Here is a 23,221-nt window from a genome sequence, read left to right as displayed (position 1 = left end):
CGCTAATCCATATGAAGCTCGCTGTTCTCAAGCAACTTGTTATGCAGCAATTGCCAAGGCACACTACTGAAGAGAATTTGCCCTTCAGTCATAGTATATTCCTGGCCTCCACTTGGAGGAGCTGCGCAAAAGATTTTAATTCAATGCAGTAGCTGCATCAGTCTTGTAGTACAGCGCAGGTATCTTCAGGCAGTGGCCACTTGCTTGCATTTTACCTCATAAACTTACCATGTGAGCACGGTCAGTTTGGGTGTTTTTGCTGTGCTGGGTGGCTGTCTATAAAACAAAGTTGTAATGCCTGTTGCAATGCACTCGTTTATTTAGTACTGAATGGGACTCAGTAGTTCTAGCTGTATGCATTTATTTTATTTTATGCACCATGTATTTTGAAGTGAGTTCATTTATTTTATTTTATGCACCATGTATTTTGAAGTGAGTTCAAGAAAGCTTTGACCATGTCATGATGCTATTTCTTGTTCAATGTGTGCTTCCAGAAAAGTGACACCACGAACTGAGCCGAGCTTGACAGTCTCCGAATATGACCTTTCAAAAGGTAAAAAATAACTTTTTTTAAATAGTCTTTTACTTCCATTTTGAGCTGGAGCCCTGTTTCACCACACGTACTTGTTGTGGAGGTTGTTTTGTCTTAAAATTAATTCACGGAGCAGTTTCAAAGTTTAATCATTTTATATGCACACATTTGTGCATTCTGCTTTCACAGTTGTCTTGTACGTGATGGTCTGTTAGGTTTATATGGTAGCTCATGTGTAATTAGAAGGACAACGAAAAGGCATATTTAGTTAAGCTGCATCAGTAAATTACATTACTGCAATAGCAACACACATACTTTTTTAATGAGAGAAGGCTTCGTAAGCCAAAAAATACACAGAAATGAAAGTAAAATGGAGTTTCCACCCTGAAGTTCCCGTAGCTGCTCTCCATGATGTTGTAAATATTGAAAGCAGCCATTTCAGACTAGTCGAAGGATCATCTGTAAAGAAAGACTACATTAAATTCTGAAGGAATCAAAGGCTCAACTGAGCAGTGTTTCAGAGTGCCAAAACAGCCCAAATTATATGAGAAGGTACATTGAAATCAGTGTTGGCCATAATGACGTACCTGTGCTGAGGTTTCAACGTGCAATTTGAAACAGGGAACCTTGATCTTCTTCACCAGTAATAACCGTAATTTATTTCTCCAAATGAGTGGAAATATAGTTCTTAAACAATACTTTGCATGTTTAAACTGACCTAGTGTAGCTCTGTAGTTACTCCAGAACACTGTTTGTGCCTAGTAAATCATTGTCAGTTCTCTGACGAAAGATCTCAAAATGTTTCATGTGTCACATCTTGTGTGGTATGTGCAGCTTCAGTGGAGAAGGTGGCAGTGCACCAGCTGCTCATGGGCCTCAAGAAGACCGACGCACACCGGCAGATCAAGAAGAAAGTGCGCTCCATTGTGCGCAATGCCAAGGTGCTGGCCGAACCCTTACCCCGACCTCAACTCCAGAGGGTGAGTGTAGCCCAGTGGCCTTGACCGTTACAATCATTTTGCATTGGCTGACAGTCCCCAGCACTTTGGGCTTTCATTTGAATGGTCACAACTTATGCATTATCTAAAGTCGAGCAAACATCATCCAAGATGAAACTTTGGCTCTATAGTATGTGAACACGTCTATTCATGAAAGGTACTTCTTTGCTCCCAGGACTCCAGATAAAAACAGATAGCACGCATTCCAAGGTAGGGAAAGCCACACGAGATAACCTTGCTATTTGGTAGATGTTATGTGATTTTAGTTGGGTAGTTTTTAGTCAACTGCTTCTTGTGCAAGGCACAGAAATAGCATATTAGAGCAGGACAGGAGGAAGTGACACATAGAGCATTGACTAATGGTTGTTTAAGTCTCCTCTTGTCCTCTTTTAAAGCGCTGTTTGTTCGCCTAAGTTTGGCTAAATATGGTTATAGCGCTAAGGAAGATGAAACACGAAATGCACTGCATTCTCAGCTATTGCCGCTAACCCTATTGCGATAAGCATCATTGCCTATATGTACTATAGCACGTGCGGCATTGTGTCATTGGCACACTTTTAGTACGCTGTGCATCACCTGGCTTTACTACAGAAATTATTGCGTGCACGCAAGGCTCAAGTTTTGCTGCGAATTTCCAGAACAGTTACACTGGTGGAACCAGAGGGGTCTTGGCACTTCCCGCCACTCGGCACATCAGCATTACATCTCTCCTACTCCCTGCTCACCTTTCCTTCCTCTACCAAATCGTTCCATCAGTTCACAAGGCTGATCTACATAATGAAATGTGTCAACTTCAGACTAGCTAATGTGCTTACTTTAGTTTCCATTGTTTCCAGTTTATGTGACATCGGCGTAACTTTGACTCATACACTTTATTTTCATAGTGACATGACATGGCACTCTCGAGTTATTGCACATATGGTGTGTTCTACTTTAATAAGGTACTGTACATACCCACATAATGAACATGCTTTTTTTTCCCAGTATACCGAAGCAAAGTTGGGGAGTGCATTCATTACGCAGGGTAAATTTTATGGAGACATTTTATAAACTACAAAAAATGAAAAGTAAAATGGTAATCATTTGGAACATGCATAAGATAACTTTTCTTGGTAGTAAAAATATGTGTATACCATTTGCAAACCGTAAGTTCACTCAGCATCAAAACCACAAAGCCTGCCATTCAGGTCGCTAGCCACTTCATCCATATTGCGGTTCCACTATAGAATAAAGAACCAACACATCTGCCGTGTAAAGTCGGCACAGCCTAGGTCAGACACGTGCGGCAAAACTGAACACGCGCTCTGAACAGCAATCTCCAATCGCGCCCCAGCTCATCCTTGCAGACGCTTCCGGCCGTCTGCCGTTTTCGCAAGCATCACATTGAAGTGTGCACCTGATTTAACAAGCTTGCTGTGTGCGTCTCTTTCCTCGACCTTCCTGTTCATCAGCATGTCAAAGTTTTTGGTGTCAGATCAGTGTTTCCGTTTTGTGAGCAGATAAACTCAATGTCTCGCAGCATGCGTATAGCTCGACTTAAGGCCCATCACACACATCGAAACCGAAGGCAGGCAGAAAAGCGAGCCACAGACAAGCGAATTCGACACTATGCCAGACTCTCCCATGCGCCGCACCCAGTCCTATTACGTCAGTATAAAGTATGTAAACTCTGTATGTTGCAGAGAGCCAGTTGCGTTTTCCTCTCTCACAAATCTGCGATGTGCCTTTGTGCCCGGACTGGTGGAAAGGATGCGTTAAGCATTAAGTGCACTTGCTTTAAATGCACGTGTGAGAGTGAAAGATAGTAGTCTCTCCGAAAAACTGCAGCATGGCCGTTGGTCATGGGACGGCACAGTAGCAAAGTTAGGGGTGCATTCATTATGGAGAAAAAAAAATTTTCTGATTTTTTGCAACTAATCTCGGGGTGTGTTCATTACGCGAGTGTGCTCATTACGCAAGTAAACACGGTATCCCTGTCACATTTCATTCCATGAGTATACAGTAGTACCTCGTTGATATGATCCCATTACTTATGATTTTCTGGCGCCAACGTTCGTAATCAAGAATACAAAAAATGACCCAATGTAGTTATGCTTATTTTTTACAGGTTGATATGTTCCCGAAAAATGCAATATTTCGGCACTAACGTTCAGTGCATCACCAAACTGCGATCGTATGATACGATTTCGGGCTGCTAGATCCCACGTAAACAAGAAAATGTGTGCGGCGCACACGATCAAGAACAGTGTATGGCTGCTTTTCGTGGCAGCTTCACCACAATACTCACCCACCTGTCTCTTGCGAAAACGCTGGCGCACACCAGTTTCTTATTCCAGTACGGGTACGATACTGCATTCTCAGCCATTGCCGCTAACCCTATTGCGTTAAGCATCATCGCCTATATGTTTTATACCACGTGGGGCATTGTGTCATTGGCACACATTTAGTAGGCAATAATCCAAACGTGCTACCATTCCCTGCTGCAGGTTGTACTGCTCACCAGCCTGATTTCGTTTCGGTTTCCCGTCACCGTCTTAAAACACTACACAATAGAAAAACAACAAAACATGCCTTGGGTCGCCTAAGCCCTTCCAGCTCGAAACGCATCTCGTGCCTCATGCGCAACAATTCACGCAATGCTTCGCATTATGCAAATCTCAACTACAGTTGATTCTGTGAAATTTCTTAGTCGCTTTGGAACGTACACTTGTTTGGTTATTATGTCATTTTTCGCTTTTTTTCCAAAACATATGAATGACGTTCTACTGTAGTATGTACATACCACATGCACACACCCGCTTCACCTTCCCAACTGACCTGAATTGGCACTGTTTTGAGCTTGCAAGTTTTTAAGCATTTTTTTTCTGATCTCTGTACAAAACCATATTTAAGACATTCACTGCTGTATTCTTGAACATTTTCCAACTGTGTTTGGGTCCTGTTACTCTGGTACCGTATTGTATGTGTGAGAATTGTGAAATTTTTTGTTGCAGGCACAGCGTCAGGTCGCATATGAAAAGGTCGGCGAGGAAGTCTCAGTGTGGGAGCCTGTGGTCAAACAGAACCGTGTGGTAAGGACAGTTGCCTAATCAAGTGTATGTTGTACGATGGTTCGGATAGAAGTTTTTCTGTGTCTTATTTTTTTTTTTTCACTCTTTTTTCTAGCTGCCTTGAAATGTTTTGCATTTAAAAACTCCAAATGCTGCAACACCTACTCTGTGTTAATGATTTTGCACGTAGGTTTCTGACTACAGCAACCTATGTTCGGTTTCAATACCCAACCTGAAATTACTTGCATCCTATTGTGCAGAAAAACCTTACTGATATGTCTCTCACGAGTATGTTTTCCCTTTTGTAATGTTACTGAAGCTTGGCCCTGCAAGTTTATAACAGCACATTCAGTGTGTTCATGTTGTAAATCTTCCCGGCTGCTATACAGTGGAACCCCATTGATACGTCTCTTGCTGTTGCATTTTTCCAGATCTTGTGTTTTCTCAGTCCCTACCTTAAGTCCATTGGCTTCCATTATGTTCCCATTTGATACATTGCATATGGATGCGGTGGTCACATAAATTTAGCAGTGCAGAGGCAGATTCGCAACTACAAAATGCCAGAAATATGCGATTGTCAGTCACGATAACTGTGTCGCAGCGCAGTTCGGTAGCCATCCCCCTAAAGTCGGCTTAGCACAATACTTTTGTGCTATGCGGTGAAGCCTACTGAGAGTGAAAAGGGGCCATTGTCACAGAATATAGTACATGTCCCTTAATTAGTATACACATATGCAGAGCTGTTTCTTACATTTGTCCGTTGATTGGGGACCTTGTTCACTGTTACATTTTCCCGGCTGTTACATTTATTTTCCCAGAGTCCCTTAAAAGACGTGTCCACAGGGTTCTATGGTATTTTTTCTCATGGACCCATCTTAAACAAATTACTGCAAAGGATACTTATTCCAATGCACATTTCTGGCTTTTAAAAAATGTATTTTGCGTGTGTCTGACTGCATAGTCACCTTGTGGAATCAGGCACTTTTGCAGTCAGTTCACATTCAGAATCATTAAAACTGTTTGGCATCTAGATGCAATTGCATCTGATACGTTTTAGAGCTCTAGTACACAGGATAAGCACAGGAGACTGGGTTGCCTGTTGTAAGCAGAAGTTTTACGGAAAAGGGAGCATGACCTATCTTTTATTTTATTTGTCCCAGGCTGAGCAACTGCGCTTTCCACTCAAGCAACCAGACATGAGGATGGCATCTGTTGGCAAATTTGCTGAGCGTCTCAAGGTGGGTTTTCAAGACATTTTTGCCTGCTGTCAGACATGGCACTCAAAATTTGTGACATATTTTGAAGGGTTTGGGCTTATTGGGAAGTGAAACTTCAGTAGCACTCGTACAATAATTATACAATAACAACACTACGGAATAGAATACATGCATGACAAAACGTGACAGGGTCTCATTTTACAGTGTGTCTGTTTATTATTGCACTGCAATTTTGCAATGAAGATCCTGCAGGAAAATGTGGATGATGAGAAATGACCCTCAAAAAGTATACAAACTCCAATGCTTCATGGTATATCTGTTGTAAGGTATTAAGTGAACGTGAAGAATTATTAGACAAGAGAAAGGAGCAAAAGGCCTTTAGTATGGACAGACTCCATTGTTATACAGTGTAACTTCCTTATGACAGTCGTACCGGGCACAAAAATGCCTTCGTAACTTGCTGTTGGTGAGAAACGTCTTAGATTTACTTTGTTATATCTGATAATTATGTTATGTATCTGCGTTATTATTTCTACGTTTGACTGCATTTCAGTAGGGACATGTTTCAGTTGCATCTCAAGATATGCAGACTTAGAAGAAGCACTAAGGCTGAGAAGTCTCCTTGCTGTGTATACTTGATTCTAATAGCAAGTTCTTCTTGGGGCCCCAAGCACATTAGAGCTCCAAGAAAGTAGCAGGCCACAATTGAGCATGTGCAGAACGCAAGGCAGCCTCGGGTCTTTGCATTAGGGTCAACCCAAAGACCCTAAACTCGAAAAATAGTGGGGGTTCCCAAGCCACTTTGGGTGGCTCGTGTGGGCAACGAGCATTCATGTGATAGCCAAGAGAGACATAGCAGCCGCAGCCATCCAGAGCTCCGATCTCTCAGTCAAGTTATGGCGGCAAGCATGACTGGCCACAAAGCTGGTTGGTTGCATTTAGTTGCAGGGCAAACTTACCATGTTCCAGGGGATTTTCTGCATATTTACAGGCAAGAGAGACAAGGCAATGAGAGAAGACGCTAGCCGAGATCAGTTCAGGGTCCTTCGACCCTCCTCCCACTGGCTTAGAAAGGGCAGAAACAGGTTGTACAAATAACATAGTCATTATATTTATTACAAACTCTATTCCACCTTTTTTTTTAAAATGAATTCTTTTAGGTTTTGTTTGTAAAAGCTCTTCTTGTGTTCTTTTTTTTTTGTTTGTTTAAATTATTTCAAGCGTCTTCTATTTTCACCACTGTGGTATCCTGAGCGCGCAGCCTAATGCTGCTCTTGTCCCAATTCTAAAACTCTAAATTATGGTGTTTTACATGCCAAAATCACTGTCTGATTATGAGGCAGGCGGTAGTGCTCGGGACTCAGGACCACTTGGGGTTCTTTAACATGCACCTAAATATAAGTACACAGGTGTTTTCGCATTTCGCCCCCATCGAAATGCGGCTGCCATGGCTGGGATTTGATCCCGCGACCTCGTGCATAGCATTCCAACACCATAGCCACTAAATAACCACGGCGGGTAATTCTAAAACTCTGATGCTTATCCGAACCCAAGAGCAACCAATGTAACATGGCTTGAGGCCCCATTTCTAAAACTCTCTAATGTGCACCTGAATTTCATTGTCAGAAAAGAGAAGGCTGCAGCACCACCTAGAGCAATACACAACTTCTTACTTTTGTGCAGAAATATACCTTATTTATTCGCATAATGAACACACGCCCCACTTTGCCAATCAAAAAGTGACACTTTTCTTTTCCTTGCATAACTATCGTACCTCGAGCTTGCTGCCGTGAAATGGACACAATCGCAATGCTGTAGCACCAGATCATACCTGGCATGCAACGAAAGTAGGAGATGCAGTATTATCCAATGTACAATGCAGTGTTCGACGCTTCGGAACAGCAGCCTGATCCCAGGCGATTTGCCATGCTGTAGTGCTGGATTGGACACCCGCCGTGCAACAAAAGCAGGAGACAAATGGTACGATTCGGCGTCCATGCCGGAGTGGACGCCTTTGCACACCAAGCGTCCGACCTGGCACTACAGCATGGCAACGTGCCTCTGATATGGCTGCTCTTCCCGTGCATCGGCGCCGTATCGTACCGTGTGTCTCCTACTTTTTAGAGGTGGCCGTGGAAAAAAAATCTCTCAACATTTTACTCTGCGTAATGGATGCACCCCAACTGCACACATTTTCAGGGGAAAAAGGTACATTCGTTATGCAAGTAAAAGCGGCATTCTTCATATTTTTGTGAGTTGTGCAGTAGTTGTGGACAAGCTATTCTCTCGCAAATCACATTTGTCATCATCAGTTAGGTGAACTTTCTCAAGTGGGTCTGGGCATTATTGCATTAGTAGGTGCTTCCAGTAGAGCCAGGAAGAGTGAATTAACAGATTATATTTTTTTGTGTCATCGGTATGCATGCAGCCTTAGAACTGCAGCACAAGATAATTCAGTTACATTGTTTGTTTTCTTGTAGTGTGCTAGTATAAAATTTGTAGGGTTTTGTGTTGCATTTTGGAGAATGCTTGCTTCTTAATAAAAAGGAAACCTTGTATCCCTGTTTTTTATTATTTATTGCATCCTAATGTACTGCACATCAGCCGAAGACGGATCTTGAAAAAGAAATAAACAAGATCTTGAAGGTCAGCGAAAATGTCACACCACCAGGAGCTGAACTGACTCCAGCTGAAGAGAAAGCCCTCAAGGCCATGAGCTTGGAAGAGGTGAGAGCTGTTTAAAGCCATTCTTGTACCCAGTATCAAAAAAGATACCTGAAGTGTTCATGAAACTGCTTGCTGCATAGCTACCATAGTCACCTTTCACCCTCATACAATAAATAACAGCTTGCCTATCATCAGGGAGAACCTGGAATTTTCAGGGCTTTTTGCCAGTTCTGGAAGATTAGGGGTAAAACTGGGAATTTTTATTCTAATTTCTTTGAGTCCGAGAATCTGGGGCATGCAGTAGTTATGGTGAAACTAATGGTATGCCAGAAGGAAACGAGATTTTCATCGTAACCTACACAATCTGCAAATAACGATGTCTTTAGCTGGTTTTCTGAGCGTGAGCATGGCCGGTTGGTTGGAATGTCGTGAAACACATGCTAGAGCCACATCCAATAGTGCATCCCATCTTACTTGCAGCTTAATGGCAGTGGTTGCTGAAAATTGTAGGCTGGCATAGTGACTTGGCAAGCTGTAAATCATCCTTTCCTTTTTTCTTGTGTGGAACCTCCAGTGTTATAGATTGTCAAGGAATTTCATAAAAACAGTAAGGAAAAACCATGAAATTTTTGAGTGCCAGTGTAGTAGATAACCTCAAGGCTTCATTGACCTTTGACTTCTGTGAACTCCAACTTTTTCTTTTACTCCAAGAAGCCATGGCCGGCCATTGACACAAAGAAGGTTGGAAAAATGATATGTTGTTGTTGTTCTTTGAAGTGTATTTTAAAGGCACCCTGCAACGAAACTTGTAGTATTCAAGCAACGTAGATATAAAGCAGCCTCCATGCAAAATTTTGTCCTATATGCTAGTGGATGCGTCATAAAAAGCTCACAAAAATATGTTTTCGATACTGAAGCCCTCCCAAAAAAAGGCCGCCATTACTGCTTCTCAGAAATGATGCAGAAGCTGGAACATTGAAAACCAGCACGGAATGTGGGCATGACTTCCGAAATCGAGTAGCAGTGCCATGGTGCACTGAAAATCTTGGAAGCAATGTTCAGAGATATGCATTGTGTCTGCTATCCACCAAGTGCTCGCATAGTCAGCTGACATGCTGTTGAAAGGCCGTTAATAAAAAAATTTGACGATTACTAGTCGCACAGCTTTGCTAAGATTGCTTTGATTAGTATAGTGTACAGTATTTTTCCATAACTCGTGGAAATAACTGCATGCAACAACACTCAAATCATTGCAAAAACAGTTTCCATTCGCGGAAGCACGACTCGTCCACGGCTCTGTATCCCCCCCCCCCCCCCCTTCTTCGGCGATGCTGATAAAGCTGGATTCACACGACTGGCAGTGTCGCAGACAAATCAGCCACGCGACATGTGACGTGAATAGAATCGCTTTGCAGCTAGCATTCACACGACAGAGGATGACAGCGCGGACGGAGCCGCCTTCGCATGAGCAACGGCGATGGAGCAAACGCTACCGATCCTGAAATCCCAACGATGATTTGGCCTCACCGCAGTATCGCAAAGCGCTTCGCGCGCACAGAGGGAGCGCCACGGGGGTGGAGTTTGCCGTCGCCGCATGCACTATTCGCCAACTGCTAAACGCACAATGGCAACCCCTAAAGACGAGCAGAATGGTCAACCACGCGGTAGGGGAGAAGGGATCTTCAGCATGCAGGGGTGGGGAGAGTGTGGCGTCCCGTAGGAGATAACTAAACTTAGAATTGCGGAGGAACCTGCCTTGAAATGTGGCTTCACGGCATTGAACGCCGCACTGCCGCGAAGCCACACTTCAAGGCGAAGCTCGCATATAACCCGCACTCCGACCTTACTGTTAACTTTGTTTAAATTTTGGTGCGGGTTATGCGTGCGAAAATACGCTATGTACTGCATATTCATTTATAACCAATTTTATCCAAAGCGGAAATTTCTTGCAGTGGAGCGTACAATGCATTCCGTTTAATTTTTTGGGGTACATTACTAGGTCTGTGTGAACCTCAAAATTTTGGAATATGAATACTTAGCTTCGAATATCTAATAATGATATGCACATGCATTTATTAGCAAGTTGGGTTAATTTGCTATGTTGGAACATTGCAATTGCATTGTCAATGTTAAAGAACTAGACTAGAAAGCCGTTATACTAAAACATTGTGTGTTTGGCTCATGTTAACTTGGAAAACTTAGTAATTCCCCACTAGCTGTCCTCGCCAGCCTACGCTTATTATACCGCATCATATGCCCGTAAACTCGGGGCCATTTGACCCTGTGCTAGTCGTCACTCATCGCACTTGCTGCCAAGCAATACCCTCACAAATGTGGGTGATGCTGCAATAAATAAATAAATAAATAAATAAATAAATAAATAAAAAAAGACGCTTTCCACAAACGTGCCCCTTGCTTCGAGAGGTTGGCTTTCCTGCAAAGTTTATACGTATAATGGCCCAGTGCGCTTTACAGAAAAAATTTCGCTACCAGCACGAAATCTTCACTAAATTCAGCTCAAAATCGCCCAAATATTCTTAGATTAAATAGAAACAAATGCTAAGGATCGTGTTTGCTTCCGCATGGCCAATAATATGTTCGATTTGATTCGAATAAACGAATATTCGGACAAATCCGAATATCTATTTTTCGAGTGGAATACGAATATTAAAAATATAATATTCGATAATATGCGAACTTTTCGAATATTCGCACACCCCTAGCTGCTACTATAGACAGCCTTTGAGGGAAAGGGAGGGGGCGTTCAATGTGTACTTACAATCTTTGTGATAATGCATTTCAGTTTATTCTTCATGATATGAATGTATTTTGATCCTCCCACGAGGAGTGGTGAAACATGTTGTTTTTTTTATACTGTATTGCAACTATTTGCGCACCTAGCTGAAACATGTGCACTCTCTTTTTATTTTAACTTGTCCTTGTTCCTGTTCAAGGCTGCTCCTTCACTCTTGTGTTGCTCCCCTTCTTAGGCCAAGGAAAGACTGGCTGAGCTGAAAAAGATGAGGGCTCTGCTGTCCTATCAGGAGATGAAGGCTCGAAGGCAGGGCAAGATCAAAAGCAAGAAGTGAGTGCAAGAGATAATTTTATTCCTTGAAGTGTGAATTCAGCATCTCCTCCATTTACTTCCTTATGTGTGAGTATGTAGGGGTCTACTTCCTTATGTGTGAGTATGTAATGGTTGAGTGAAAGCCACAGTTCAGGTTCAGATCAGACCTATGGGGGAAAATATATGTAGTAAGTGTTGTCTCAACACATTGTCTGCATCTAGTATTAGACGAGTTATGAGAACTTATGACAATAAACGAGAAGAATAGGGAAACCTTGGGCCTCGATTTCTTTTCACAGCTACATGAAGCTTGATGTAGTAGTTCTGTGGAAACCCACAAGGTGGAGAGAAGTAATGAATAAAGGGAAAATCAGACATTCACCCGTTCGTAGCAATTGCTACAAAGGAAACCATTGGAACCCCTATGGGTTTCCTTTGTAGCAATTGCTACGAACAGGTGGATGTCTGATTTTCCCTTTATTCAGCTACATGAAGCCAATGGACAATGAAACCAGGGGAAGATAAGGGAAATTAACTGTTCAATTTCATTGTAATATAGAAAGAATAAAGAAAAGGGGAAATAAATGTATACTTAAAGACAACCTGCTACAGGTGAGAGTGGTACCTACATCTTCTGGATTACACATGCAGTCCTTTACCATTGAACTACAGTGGTCACTGGCCGTTCTCTTGGCCACTTTCTTGGGGACTATTTGTGTATGTGTACTAGAACCATTCTTGCGAGTGTCAGCCACTCATAATTGTTGAATCAGGTGGGGAATAACCTTTTCCCTTATTCTTCTCACTGTGCTATATTAGCATATGTATATTCTGGCTGCCATTGCGAAGTCGCGCCAGACCGAGCCACTGGTAGAGAAAACACCTTTTATTTTTATTATTATTATTTTTTTTGCTTTATAATTGTGACCATAGCTTTTAGTTGTGGCCTGTCAATTCCCCAGATATCACCGTATTCTAAAGAAGGAGCGCCTGAAGAAAGAAATGAAAGAGTTCGAAGAACTCAAGGAGAAGGACCCTGAGCTCGCCATCGAGAAGCTGCGAGAACTTGAAAAGCAGCGAGTCTTGGTGAGTGTACATAGGCATTCATCAACACATATGTGCATTTCTAGCTATGCTAGTCTCTTGGCATTTCGCATCAAGTCTTCATGTCATGTAATATTTGGCCACTCCCGCATGCTGCATGTGTGACCAGTTGTGTGACAGCCAGTGGGACAACCTGCACCATGCACATTTACGTACTGCAAAGTTGGTCTGGGTTTTAGCAGCTGCCGGTAGTGTTCAGCTCAGAGGGCCCACTAAAGGGAAACTAAGAGAAGTTTGGACTGATGAAGTAATTTTTCAGAGCTCTGTTCATCTTGTGGCGCAGTTGACTTCTGTTAATTCGACCCTGATGGGACCGACAAAATTGGTTGAATTATCTGGCGAGTCGAATAAACGAAATGCAGAAAAACAGAAACAATGCTGATTCATTTGTCAGTATTTGTCCGGTTCTAACATGCCGCCGAATCAAATGTGCGCCCACTTTCTATGTGGCGAAAGTAGAAAATTAACGTAAAAATTACATCCAAGCTCCTAAACAAAGTAAAAATCTAATGCACAACCAATTTTTTAGCAAGAAAAATGGGCAAGGGTATAATGTGCATTGCACAATGATGGACGGTTTTCTAAAGTCACCTGTGATATGCAGTAAAGCATAAATATGGCCATGAAGGCCATTTGGTCTCACATCCTATTGCACTGCGCAGGCAATATCCTGAAATATCAAGCGCCTCTACCGTCATCCGTAATACCGTGATCAGACAATGTGAGCTGCGGTTATTGCTAGAAAATTTTCCTTGGTCAGGTCGAAAATAGGCATTTTCAGTGGCCACTAGAAGGGTTGCTATTGGTGTCACCATAGAGGTCAGGCGCTTATGTGCTGTCTGGTCAAGTTCATTGTCTCCGGCAAAAACCAATATTAGGATTGAAATAATGATATCTTGGACCTGTATGAATACATGGGTGCTGTGCTGGCTGGGACCTTTGGTCGGGATCAAGTTAACTGGAGTTGAATTAACGGAAGTCGTCTGTAGTAGGGTGACTGTTAGAAAACAATATGAAGGTCAAAGTTCCACTTTCTTTTTCCCCCCTGTCCAAACCCCAGCACATGTGTTTGTGTGGCATCATGGATTTCAAGGTACAGTCAGTGACCAATTTTCCGGACCTCATGTAGACTGAAAAATAGTCAGAAAAATTGAACAGTCCAAAAAACTCGTTCACTCAAAAAATAAAATTTATTATGGTTAGAGCGGCTCGAAAAAAATCTCTAATAATGCCCTGCCTCATACTACGCTTGAAAGCAATCAGACTTGCTTAGATTTGCGCAAGAGTGACATTGTCTCCATATAACAAGAGTGCCACTGCGTTGTCGATCTCCGCTGCCGGAGATCACCATGGATAACGAAGAAACGAGCGACGTTTCTTAGCACCACTTGGCTCTTGCGAAGGCACATGAGGTGGTGGCGATCATACAAATGCGAAGCCGTACAAACATACACAAAGATGTGACATCTCCGTGACACACCTGCTCTGTAGACACACTATGTGGGAAAAGCAACCGAAAATAATAATAATAATAATAATAATAATAAAAGGATCCCGCATTAAGTGATTATGACGATGGGGCTTACCAAAAAAAGTGTCTTGTCAGCCAAGGAAAAGTGGGCATGGCCTCCGATAGCGGAGGATGTTACACGCTCTCTGTTGAAAGCGTGCACTTTCCTATCTTGGAGGCTATAGAGTGGACCACTGGAAGCCAAGCCTGGCCAAGCCAGTGGAAAACCCATCGTGGCGGCCCCCATGATCGCGTGGCATGGCTCGGAATAAGCAATTTAGTCCGGAAAATCTAACTTTGCGGCCTAAATTCATCCGAAAAATCAGTCCTGAAAATGCATTAGCTCTGTGGGAACCGTGACAGGGCATTTATGAAGTCCTGAATATCCATCAAGTACAAATTTTTGGAGTCTGAAAAATCCGTTGGTGACTGTATCTTGATATTTGGATCATTGTGGCTCAGTAAAAGTTGTTGAAACTTGCCAAGTTCTGTCTTTGGGTCTTTTAGAACAGAATGCAGTCAATTTTTATCAATAAACATTGACTTGTCCTGAGCAGATGTGGTCAAAATTCATGATGTCACAGCAATCTTATGTGGGAACTTCGAGGCCACGTCGCCACCCATCTTTCGTTTTAGCATTATCTTCTGGCTTACCAAGCCTTTTCTCAGGGTAAGAGTGACATTCTTGGTGTGTGTTGTAACAGGGTAATTTACTAATGCAGCCCATAATCTTTTTCTCTTTAGTGTCTCTTTTATGGCCGGCAAATGATTGAAACTTCGGCTCTTTCTTGCAGGAAAGAGTGTCATTGAGGCATAAAGGCACAGGAAAATGGGCCAAGCACCAAATGCTGAGGACCAAGTACAACCAGGAGGTAAGTTTACGCCCTTTCCTGAAAGTTGGTTTTGTGGGCAGCTTCCTGCATTTCTGTCACATTTCTTTTGCTTGACACTGCATTCTTAGAGCCTTGTGCCTTATTTTCTTCAAACGTGACAAACACACTGGGATAACTGCGATGCCTTTCAATCAATATATATTCCAAAATTTAGTACAACCAGGAGGTAAGTTTACGCCCTTTCCTGAAAGTTGGTTTTGTGGGCAGCTTCCTGCATTTCTGTCACATTTCTTTTGCTTGACACTGCATTCTTAGAGCCTTGTGCCTTATTTTCTTCAAACGTGACAAACACACTGGGATAACTGCGATGCCTTTCAATCAATATATATTCCAAAATTTGCGCACAAAAAGTTTTTTAAAATGACATAGGTGTCCGAGAGCGACAGAGGAGCAATGACAGGACAGGCGAGACGCATTAATAACCACTGCTCCGCCTTTTGCTGAAAGATTGGAGGGGTGTGGGTGCGTGTGTGAGGTTGCAAGCTTTTGCTCATTCATGATCACTTGCCCGCTGGCTGGGGCCAATGGGCTGTTGCGTTGGCCATGATGTTATGGATGGTGTCAGAAAAGGGGTTGCCTCGAAAGCTGCAGAAGAGAGCGAGCAATCTTTTATGAAAGATTGTGCGCTCTTTGTTGCCTGCACCTGAACAATATTTGGTTCCCACATTCATGGCAGCATTGCAAGCCTTCTTTTTTTTTTTTTTACTGTGTTTGAAAATTATTGCAGCGACCCTTTAAAGGGGCCCTGAAACACATTTTGAACATGGTAAAAAAACTGCTGATCTTTCGTAGAACCTGCTGTGAACATGTAAGCCAAATATTGCGGCACTGCATGCCGCAGTAATTTACAAGTCGTGTCAAACAGTGACAAATTGCTTGCTGTTGCTTACGCTGCCGTTGCATCAAATGTAGCTGGCCCATTAACGCTACTGGATGATTTCGTTATCGCGAGAGCATTCTCAGTAATACATAATTGCTAATATTTAGTTAAATAAACATGTAAAGCACATATACCATAAAAACCCGCGTATAATACAAACCCGCATATAGTAGTATGAGGTGAAATTTTTGGGATGCAAAATGAAAAAAAAAAAAGTTATCTGCGTATAATACGAGTTAGGAAAACTCGAGGAAAATGTTTATTTAAATTGGACTCCGCCCTTCAATCGCTGTCTTCCTCAGATGCGCTCTCTTCGGATAGTTCCTTGTCGGACATATCTTCCCAGAGGTACTCATCCTCTGTGCCATCGAGCGCGTTCGAGATGCCGCACTTCTTGAATGCGCGACGCACACAGTCCTCTGGTATGCTGGCCCATGCGTCCACAATCCGCTTGCATAGCGTGGCTGGCAAAGCCCGCTTCAGCCGCCTGGTTGGCGTCACTGCAGGCTCACCTGAGCGCATCCAATCTGCGCAACACAAACATCTAAAGGCTGCTGCTGAGACGCCATCCCACCCGGGATAACGACGAGTTCAGTGCCGGATTCGTGCAACAGCCTCTTCACTGAGTCGACCAAATGGCAACGAAATGCATCCAGCACGAGGATGGAGGGGAACAACAACCGTGCACTGGGCCACCTACACCAGACAGACTTTATCCAGTCAAGTCTCATTCATCCAGCCTTTCTTATGGCATCTCACAACCACATTTTTTGGCAGCTCCTCGCCTTTAAGCACTGTCTTGCACTTGAAGACGACATAGGGTGGGAGCTTGCCGTGCACGACAACATGATGGTAACTCACGTTTTCTCGTTGCCAGTGGACCGGATATAAGCTTTTTTTAGAGTCCTTTTCATGCTCGGTGAGGGGCGATGGCATGTCCAGATAAACAGCTGTTTGATCAGCATTGCTGATTTGCCCTAGCTGGAAGTTCTTGGACTTGCGCCGCAATATAGCAATGCGTTGGAAAGCCACAAGCAGCTCTTCGAACGATTCGGGCAGCTTTTGCAAAATCGAAGTCCAGCGGCATAAGGAAAATCCAGCATGGCACATGTAGCGATAAATCCAGTGCTTCCTCGCTTTGAAGGCCTAGCTCGGTAGCCCTTTTTCTCTTGCAAGCTCTTTAGCTTTTGCCTGCATAAGCTCCATGCTCAGAGCTAGATGCACAGCTCACTGTTGGCGTACAAACTCTGTCAGGGCGAGTTCGATTTCCGGGAATGTCCCACTCTTCGGGCCGCGAAAGCTTCTTCGTGTTCCGCTGCACGCGAAAAGGGCTTCCTTCTGTCGACGCCACCCACGAATGCTTCCCTCGTTGACTCCAAACGGCCAAACTGCCTCCCGGCCGCACTGTTGCCGATGTCCTGTGCGGCTAAAATAACCTTTCTCTTGAAAGCAGCCGAGTACTGTTCTCGTGGTCCGGACATCTTGGTCCTTCAATGCGGAATAAAAAAGGCGCACTTCGCAAAGCATGGTTTGCACTTGTGCTGCCAAAGTGCGCACTCAACAGTAAAGAAACGATGCTGTAGTCACGCAGCAATAACGAAACCAAGCCGTAGCCACACAGCAGTAAGGAAGCCAAGCCGTAGCCATGCAGCAATAATTAAGTCAAGCCATAGCTACGCAGCAATAACGAAACCAAAGCTTCTAGCCGAAATTTCTGACTGAAATTTTCGTTCGGATCCGCATATAGTATAAAGCGAAAATTTGCGACGCTAATAATAGGGAAAAAACCTCATATTATACGCGAGTTTTTACGGTATGTCTGCTATCCCAAAAAGACAGAAAAATTATTTCATCTTTGCGCGTAGGCTCCAAGATGGCATTGATGTGCTACGTAGCGTAGTCTACTGCGGCCACCATGGGGTGTCACGATGAGCACTTTCGCCGCTGCAGCATAGAACTTTTGACTGGGGCTTTGCTCTATTGGCTTCTGCGCTGTGTATCTTCTAGCACGCTAGCAGAGATGAAAACTTATACTAGTTGAAAGATTCGAAACATTTTTTGCGGCCTGAGATTTGTGAGTTGACTTCCTTTAACAGTGAAGCCATTCTTTGATTTTTTTAGAAAAGTGTTTCAGGGCCCCTTTAATCCTAGCCTCTGTTTTCTTCCTCGTAGGTGCAGTTGAGCTAGTAGATGATGAAACATTTCGTCTAGTTTTTCTATGAACAACTGCCTGTTGGCATTATTTCCAGAATGTTTGAATTTTTCTTGCGCTAATGTTTGTTTGGATGGGCAAGCAATATCCAACTTTTCACTGCTTTTGACGCTCTCTTGTGGGCCTGTGTTATCATTTGGCTCACTTCCAATGAATCTGCTTTGCGCAGTCTCCAGTGTGCTTCCAGCCTTTATTTTTTACTTCACTTTGTATATCCAATAGCTATCAAACTTATCTTTGTTTTTTAACTGCATGAAAGTGCCTTTTACTGGTACACCCAACTATCAAACTTCTTTTCTGTTTCTTTAACTGCATTAAAGTGCCTTCTTTGGCTGGCTTCATTTGCCTTTGTTTGCTTGTGAAAACCCTGCTATTTAATGTTTGCATCTTGAACTGCTCAAACGACATGTCACTTGATCGGCAGCTGTTATTATCATTGCTTGCCTCATACAAGATTCTGTTGTCTGTATCTCTTCTGTAGCTTAGTAGAAAAGGCATATAGCCTGAAGATGAGATTAAGCTGAAATCCTTTGCTACATTGGCCCCTGTAGCTCAATTTGTGATTTTAGTATGCAACTGCTGGTCATTTATAGTGCAATAAGTTGGTCAGGAAGGTTGTTAAATAATGATGCTGTCAAAAACTAATAACAGTGTTTGTTTAATAACAATCATTGCCTATTCACATGCCAGTCCTTTAAGTGATACTACACTGACACATTGTTGCATTGTTTTAGCGCAACAAGCTCTGTGACGGATTAGATGCACAAGTTTGACATTGCAGTTTGTTCAACTTATAATCGGCATATCAATACTCATAGCTCTAACCCTTTACTGCTGATGAGTATAGTCCTGAAACTGTGGTTATTTAAATTGTTTGAAAATTTGCTACACTCTTTGTCATTTCCTGTGGTACGGAAAGGGCTGAGCAGCTGATAATATCAATGCACAATGTCTAAATCCTTATTCTTGGTGCCAGAATAGTGCACCTGCATCTTTGAAGTTGACATTCAAGTTCTTCCGCTGACTTGCACATTTATATGTTGATAACTTTATGTTCTGTTATTTCTGCTTAATCTTGAAACATGTCATTCATGTCATCAATACCTAGCCATTTGTCTACTCTGAACTAAAGGGACACCATGCCTAAGAGTCAGCTTCCAAGTGTTATAGAAGCAGCTCATATGTGTAATTGTTTTTATCAGCTGCCAAGAGAAATGCAGTTTTAAAGGGGCCCTGAACCACTTTTTATCGAAGTGGAGAAAGGCATCTGATGTAAAAATAGGCTATTTCAAAAATACTTAACTGCAAAAAGTACTTCAATGCATTCAGCAGAAGTGGAGTTATTGGCAATCAAACATGGCCTCCACTGTGCCCCGTTCCTTCTTCAGTGCCTTGCACTGTGAAGGCTACGATGCAGTGGGGCGTGTCCACAACGCTCTGCCTTCTAAATGTCACCATGGCACGCAGTTCAAATTTAATTTTGGATGTTAGTGTAGACACCACAACTTCTTCCTGTGATGCCTATGATGCACTAAACATAAGCCAAACGCGGTTGTCCTCAGCGAGCCACAGTGTGCTTAGCCAGTGGACTCGTGGCGGCATCCCGCGGTGGTCGCTTTATCTACGCCATGTAGCCGACCGCAGCTTGATGTCAGCTATCAACTAATAGAAGCCGGATAAGGGGATGACAAAATGGTGCGTCTAGAGAGCCTTTTGTTTAATAGAGAGTGTTGAGAGAAAGGTGACTTCCCAATCGGCTTGCGAGCTCCACGCAGTGCGTATGACAGCAATACTTAGCTGAGATGTTCACAGCAGCGTATGCTACCTTGCGGACAGTATATGTAATTTCACCAAGCTCGAGGGGTGATTCAGGGCCCCTTTAAAGACGTCCGTGAATGTTGTGTATGTAGCATGGTGTCAGTTTCCACTCAGATATGCACTGAGTATGGATTAAAGGGGCTCTGCAACACTTTGTTACAGCCCTGAATGCTAAGACCTTTTCTTAGCATTTCAAAGGACTAAAAACGAAAGGAATTCTGATAACTAACGTACACAAACCTAAGTTATCGGCCACAGGAACTTCAAAATACAAAAAAAAAAAAAATTGTTACCGACAGCTCAAATTTTCTGAGCTCCGAATGCCCTACTCCAATCTACCATGGTGTCGCTGTGAGGTACCCATTAGCCGCAGAGTGTTGATGCTAAAAAAAAAGATTGTCACACCACCATGGTTGCCAAGCCTGCTCAACTTGTTGATGGTGTTCAACAATGACTGTCGTAAAGAAACAAACATCCCACATAACGAAAATATGAGTATTGTAAGTTTTGTTTGTACCAGCAAAATTAAGCATTCATTTTCCATCTACTGAGTTTGTTACAAACATAGTGAATTTTACCCTCCTTCTTTCTTTTGTACTAAGAGTCGAGAAGCACTGTTGAAGCAGCTGGAGCTAAGTCGGCAACTCACACAGAAGCCTCTCGTAGAATCATCTGATGATGAGGATGCAATGGACTCTGTTGCTGCTAAAGAAGTTGCAGCCGCACATACGGGAGAGCTAGAGGCAAGCTTCTTCAACTCGGCTAACCCATGGCTCAAGAACCCGAGTGTATCACGGCCCAGCACAGGAGTAGAAAGCGTTGATGATGTCAGTGCTGATGCTGCATCTCCAGAAACACTTCCTGAAGATGTTGGAAGGGGAAAGGATGCTGAAGCTTTGCCAGGTGATGATGGTGTGGAGGCTGGTAATAAAAACTGTGATGAGGGTGCTCTTGGAGCAGCAGACAGCCTGGAAAGTGAGCAAGAATGCTTAGCCATTACGAAGGGTACTGAAGAGAAAACAGCAGTCGAGGCTGAAACAGAAAGCTGCATGATCGACGATGAAGAAGAAAAAGCCCTTTCAAATCCAAAATATGGTGGTCGAGCAAAGTTCAGTTTGATCAAGAAAGGTCCAAAAAGGAAACTTGCTTCAATTACCAAGAATGGAGGCAAGATCAGTGCACAGGTCTCCAAGCCAGTGGAGCCGTTCTCGGAAGAAAGAGAAGACACTAACATCGACCAGATGTTTGATTCTCTGAATGAACATGCTATGAAAAAGAGGAAAAAAATGAAACTGGGTCAGAAAAGGAGGAACCAGAAGAGCAATAAGTCGGTGACTTTCAAGGAGAGAAAAGAGGTCAACGAAGAAGAGAAAAATGACAACGCTGACAGCACAACAATGGAAGGCCTTGAAAATGCTGAATGTGAGGCACAGCTGGATGAGACATTGGAAAGGAAGCAGACTCTGAAAGACCTGGAAAGTTTCAGCAAAGATAAAACACCAAACGCGTCACAGAAGCGCTCCTTGGTCCCCCAGCCAACCCAGCCGGAAGCTAAACCGGATAAAGTAGAAGTTGACCCAACAAAGTTCCTTCAGGTGAAACAGCAAATACTAAAGTCCAGGGCTCCAGACTTGGGTGGAACTGCTGAGGATGCCTTGGATGATGAAGACATTGAGAATGAGCAGGACGTCACTATTGCTGAAGCATTTGCAGACGACGATGTCATCAGTGCTTTCAGGTGAGTGGCTGTAAGAATTGCTTTATTCTAAATGCACTATCGCATGCCACCTTTTCATTCATGATGCACCCTGTGAGGGTGTTTAGGGCTTCCCTTAATTAAAAGAAATGGGTAGTCAACTGTATTCATAGCACGTCAGCCAAATGCCTCATCATATTTTCTACACTTTTTTATTCTCGATTGGTAATGTGCTACAATTCTACTATTTTGTGTCTTTCAATGAAGGTTGCTTCTGTCTCAACGCTTTTGGGCCCAGTACTAAGTACTCTGGAGCAAGCTGTGTTTTCTTCACCTTGAACAGTGCTGAAATTTAAAAAGAATCTTCATCATATTTCATAACAATATCATGACAGGCACATAGTTTAATTACATAGTTTGCTTATTGTACCCATATAGCGCTATCAAATACATGGATTTGAAGTATGCATATCCTGACATGCACTTCAAGCTGCACATTTTATCAGGCGCCATTCTGCAAAGCAGTAGTTGTGAAGAACACTGTGTAACTCTGCAATGTTCAATTAGGGAGAGTCGTTAGTGTTGCAATCTCCTCATCATGACTTCATTTTCTTTGCCTCTGCGCTGTAGCATATCGTTCTGTATTGCCAATTTGTGCTTGAACTTGAGGACGACTATGATGAACATGGTAACAGGCAACTGTTTGCTGCATCTCTTTACTCGTATCATGTACTTCTGCTGTCTGACTTGGCTCAAATGCACAGTTTGTATAGATACAAGCGCTCCACAGTGTTAGCCTCCGAGTCCCAGCAATCACCTTAGTCCTGCAATGTTTTTCATCTTGGACAGTGGCCAATGGCTTGCAGTACAGGCCGCTATTAAAGTTAGTGTAAATTGTGGAGTTTAACATCACACTACTGCATAATAAGTTGTGAGAGATAGGGTAGTGGAAGTTTCTGGATTATTTTAGGCCACCCCGGGTCCTTTAAAGTACACCTAAACCTTACACCAGCATTCTTGTATTTCACCTCCAATGAAATGCAGGCACCAAGGCTGTGACTCAAACCCGTGACCTCGTATTCAGCAGAATAATGCCATGTCAATAAGCCACTGTGGCTGGTACAGGCTGCTATGACAGACCTGCATTCACACATTTGGGTTAGGTCTCATAGCAGCAGTGCTTGCGTGCATAAAACAACATGAAACGAATCTCAGTGGTGTGGACGAGTCTTCGTAGCTAAAGTGAAAGTGGATGAAACAAGGACAGTCTCTCGTTAGAAACAAAATTGTGTTTCGTTGTGAGTGTATTTTCGTATCACAGTGGTAAAAGTAAGCCTATGATGACACTGGCAAACAACTCGCTTTGCATGTGCCGAGATTGCTCATTTACATGTGACACACTGCTGATGGCTTCCCTCTAGCAGCAAACCCTCATTTCTTGCAGGGAAGAGAAGAAAGCGCAGGTGAAGCAGGATACACCACAAGGCGTTGACCTTTTCTTGCCTGGCTGGGGATCCTGGGGGGGCGGTGGCATCAAGGTAGATCGGAAAAAGAGACGCAAGTGAGTAGCAATATTC

At 43.1% G+C, this 23,221-nt stretch overlaps 1 protein-coding gene across 1 annotated transcript in view; it reads left to right on the top strand.

Annotated features, from left to right (window-relative positions):
• Positions 1-23,221, top strand: part of LOC142585254 (U3 small nucleolar RNA-associated protein 14 homolog A) — a 36,687-nt gene that overhangs the window by 2,247 nt on the left and 11,219 nt on the right. Inside the window, exons 4-13 of the mRNA XM_075695868.1 lie at positions 495-553; positions 1,367-1,512; positions 4,524-4,601; positions 5,741-5,818; positions 8,402-8,524; positions 11,455-11,549; positions 12,494-12,617; positions 14,940-15,017; positions 20,551-21,686; positions 23,089-23,205. Of these exons, the coding sequence (XP_075551983.1) occupies positions 495-553; positions 1,367-1,512; positions 4,524-4,601; positions 5,741-5,818; positions 8,402-8,524; positions 11,455-11,549; positions 12,494-12,617; positions 14,940-15,017; positions 20,551-21,686; positions 23,089-23,205 (2,034 nt within the window). The remainder of the gene's footprint in view (positions 1-494; positions 554-1,366; positions 1,513-4,523; positions 4,602-5,740; positions 5,819-8,401; positions 8,525-11,454; positions 11,550-12,493; positions 12,618-14,939; positions 15,018-20,550; positions 21,687-23,088; positions 23,206-23,221) is intronic.

The sequence above is a fragment of the Dermacentor variabilis genome, chromosome 6 (genome assembly GCF_050947875.1).
Source record: "Dermacentor variabilis isolate Ectoservices chromosome 6, ASM5094787v1, whole genome shotgun sequence".
In the NCBI taxonomy this organism is placed as follows: domain Eukaryota; kingdom Metazoa; phylum Arthropoda; class Arachnida; order Ixodida; family Ixodidae; genus Dermacentor; species Dermacentor variabilis.
This window is presented reverse-complemented; position numbering and strand designations above follow the sequence as displayed.